Source organism: Austrofundulus limnaeus, unplaced genomic scaffold (genome assembly GCF_001266775.1).
Source record: "Austrofundulus limnaeus strain Quisiro unplaced genomic scaffold, Austrofundulus_limnaeus-1.0 Scaffold5, whole genome shotgun sequence".
Classification (NCBI taxonomy): Eukaryota; Metazoa; Chordata; class Actinopteri; order Cyprinodontiformes; family Rivulidae; genus Austrofundulus; species Austrofundulus limnaeus.
In genome coordinates this window covers 2,065,960-2,069,294 of record NW_013952407.1, presented here as the reverse complement: position 1 = coordinate 2,069,294, position 3,335 = coordinate 2,065,960, and the positions used below count along the sequence as shown (strand labels likewise).

The 3,335-nt window shown below is 38.4% G+C and overlaps 1 protein-coding gene across 5 annotated transcripts in view; it reads left to right on the top strand.

Moving 5' to 3' along the window:
* scube2 (signal peptide, CUB domain, EGF-like 2) overlaps positions 1-3,335 on the top strand; it is a 33,344-nt gene that overhangs the window by 22,749 nt on the left and 7,260 nt on the right. For all 5 annotated transcript variants that reach the window (XM_014026721.1, XM_014026713.1, XM_014026707.1 and 2 more), the window contains one exon: positions 2,088-2,258. In XM_014026721.1, coding sequence (XP_013882175.1) covers positions 2,088-2,258 — 171 coding nt within the window. The remainder of the gene's footprint in view (positions 1-2,087; positions 2,259-3,335) is intronic.

Sequence of the window (3,335 nt, the reverse complement as noted above, 5' to 3'; positions counted from 1 at the left end):
CACCGAGGACCTATCCACGTCATCATTTACTCAGAATGCTTTGCGTGTAAATAAAATGGCCCCGTCCGTGTATTATATTTTTAAACTTTCCGTTTAAAAATGATAAAAACTGAACACCCTACAGTATTTTTACAGTCTTTATTTTACAGTTAAAATATATGTTTATCAAATAAAGTCTAATGTTACAACTAATCCTGGATCTCTTTAACGTTGAAGATGTTTAGAAAGTGCTGGCGACCCCCCACCCCCTCCTCCCAGCTGGGGCCACTTTGCATGACCCCAAGCCACTAAACTGCTAAAGAGAATTGACTTCAGCCACACCATGGGAATCAATTAGCATCAGCTGTTTGGGCCTCCTCTGGACAGGCGCGAGAGGTGATTGGGCCGAGCAGAATGTGGGCCTTCAGAAACCCCTCCCCCTTTTATTGGGTTCAGCTCCTCACCGCTGTGATACGGGACTGTTTTCCAATGTCATCAAGCAGGCGAAAAACCGGGGACTTGAATAGAGGTGAAAGGTCTTTTAAAACCTCTTTGAGGCCATCAATTCGAGGACTCTATAGAAGTGTTGTTTGCATTTGAAAGGCTTCAAGGTTTTTTTTTCCTCTCTCTCCCTCTTTCACTCTCACTCTCTCCTCTTCCCTCACTGTTTCCCTCTGTCAAATAAAAGCTGTTAGAGGACAATGCGCTGATGGCTCCCTGTGGTCTTTCACAACAAACAATAGCCTTCCAAAATGAACTGCTCTTGATAGAATTACACTTTCCCCATTTGGATAAAAATTTAACAGTTTGCTGAGCCACGTATAATAGATCTACCTTCAAGCTGTTGAGCTTTTAGAGGTGCCAGTGCTTTGCACACACACACACACATGCACGCACAACTTAAAGGCTACATCTGTGCCACGTTCTGCACAAAGGGATTAAATTGATTTATTCTTGTTTCAGATCAACTTCTGAGTTTAAGTCAAGTTCTTTTAAACTATCGCGCAGACACAGTAATTCTCAAATTAATTACAGGCATGGTTCTGAATGGGAGGAATCAAAGCAAACCTGAGTTTTGGTCCCTATAATCAAGGCTTTGCACTTTTGTAAGATAAGAGGGACGTGCTCTCTTTGAATTTCCTCCATGTTTGCTTTTAAAAGAGGTGAGGGGGCTTATGGAGGCAATAAAGGTTTCCCTTCATTGCGCTGAAATGTTATACTCTGCAAGAGTTGTCCATCTAAGCAAGCTTTACAGTCTTATATCCAGCCAAAAAGTTTTTTTTAATCTTTTGAGACTTATTTACTGAGCAGGAGCAGAATGAGTTTCTGACATATGCTCACAAGACAAAAGCTCACAAACCATAGTTTTTAGTTTCACAGAAGTAAGACATACAATTTATATCACATAGTATGATCAAATATCATTCGATGTTACAAATGTAAGCTTATTGTATGGTATTAAAAATTCTCCTTAATGTAGTAACTCAATCCTGCTTAAGTGAATAAAATTACTGGTAAAATATAAAATAAAATAAGGTGTGGAAGGTTAGAAGGGGAGAAAAACACCATCATTACACCATGTTGYAATGTACAGAACAGATCCACAAGTTTTAAGTTTTACCTGTTTTAAGGAGAGGTAAAACTCTTAAATAAGGCTGAGGTTTTACCTTTGATGTGTTAAAACTTTACCGCTCGCCTGTGTGTTTATTCATTTCCTGTCCGCACCAGGCCCTTCCTGATTAAACAGGAGAGGCAGCTGAAGTCTAAATTATTTTAAATGTTCTTGTCATACAGTTAAACTGCTGAATATGTTGTGTTTATCTGCGCTGTGGTGAGAACTGTTTAATTATGTGCTGCCATGGGGCAAACTGCTGTATGTGTTCAGTCATGCCTGCATCTCACAAAGTTTTCCCTTCTTAAATGTTTTTTTTAATTTATATATGCTTGAATGCTCCCTGACACTGTTTTCTTGCTTAATTACATGTTCAGATGTAACAGTCTGATTTTTGTCTTATCATATTTAGTGTGAAGGTGTGTCTTTCTTGTCGAGCATCAGTTTCAGCTGGAGGCCATGTTTTTTAGCAGCTGTCTTTTTTTTTATCTGCTAGTGAGCTGCAGCGTTGGGACGTACCACGACGGACATCAGGGACGGTGTGTGCTGTGTCCAGCTGGAACATATCAGGACGAGGAGGGACAGATGTCCTGCGAGCTCTGTCCTTCACCTGAAGGAAGAGACGTGTCCAAGGTGGTCGGCGCTCGAAACTTGTCCGAGTGCGGCGGTAAGAATCTGCTTTCAACAAACAAAAGCCATCCAGAAACAAAWTAGACACATAATGTGATAAATTTAATAATTTATTTACTCATAATGCTGGTTGCCTTACCAAAACATGTTTATTTCTAACGTGGAAAGCATACATTTAAATTTATAGTTAAATGACAAAATATTAGCTCTTAAAGTGAAATTTAATGATTGTACGGAAGAGGATTAGGGCCACAAAAAAAAAAAAATCCTAAGTTCTGACTTTTATCTCAGAATTCTGAGATAAACGTCAGAATTATGAGAAAAAAGTCAGAACTCAGGAAAAAATAAACTTTTTTTTCTCTGTGGCCCTAATCCTCTTCCGTAGTTAAGATCCATTCTTGTCAGATGTTAAATATTGCGCGAGTTCATTTTGCAGCTAATTGTTTAATTTGTATAATTTRTTCATTCTTTTGTTACAAAGAGTTTGCACAATCCTTTACTTTGCAAATAAAAATGAGTATAAAATCTTTTGTCTTGTGCTTTCTAGTTTCCCTTCTTTTCCCATTTATCTGCATTAGTATATGGAGCCCAGCAAGTGCCAATAGTAAAATAAAAAATAGAGATTTGTTCCCTCATTTTAGTACGCCGTAGATTTTCTAATGTTTTAAATTCCGTTGGAGAACAAGCAATATATCATTTTGGGTTCATCAAAGTTGGACTTTATTTCCAGAACATATGTTGGTGTCGATTCTCAGTCATCCAGGACTTGTTGAATCCCAAGAGTTTTAAAACAAAGCCACTGGACTTCTTTTCTGTTAGTTTGCTTTCCATCCGGGGGGGTGTTTTCAATTCAAAAAACTGGAACGTGTGGGCGTTTCAACGGGTTGCTCTCAGGACAAATAACTTCAAAACAAATCATTGTTAAAGCATGAACAAACAATCGAACCATAGACAATACCATACAGCCTGATTATAATCAAAACAAGTCTTACTCCGAGTCTATGTGGAGCCGACTGTGAGACAAGAGCTGTCTACAGAGAAAACGTTTGTAATTTAACTGCTGGAACGAACTTAACAGGATCTGATACATTGATGTTTGATTGGATTTTGATGA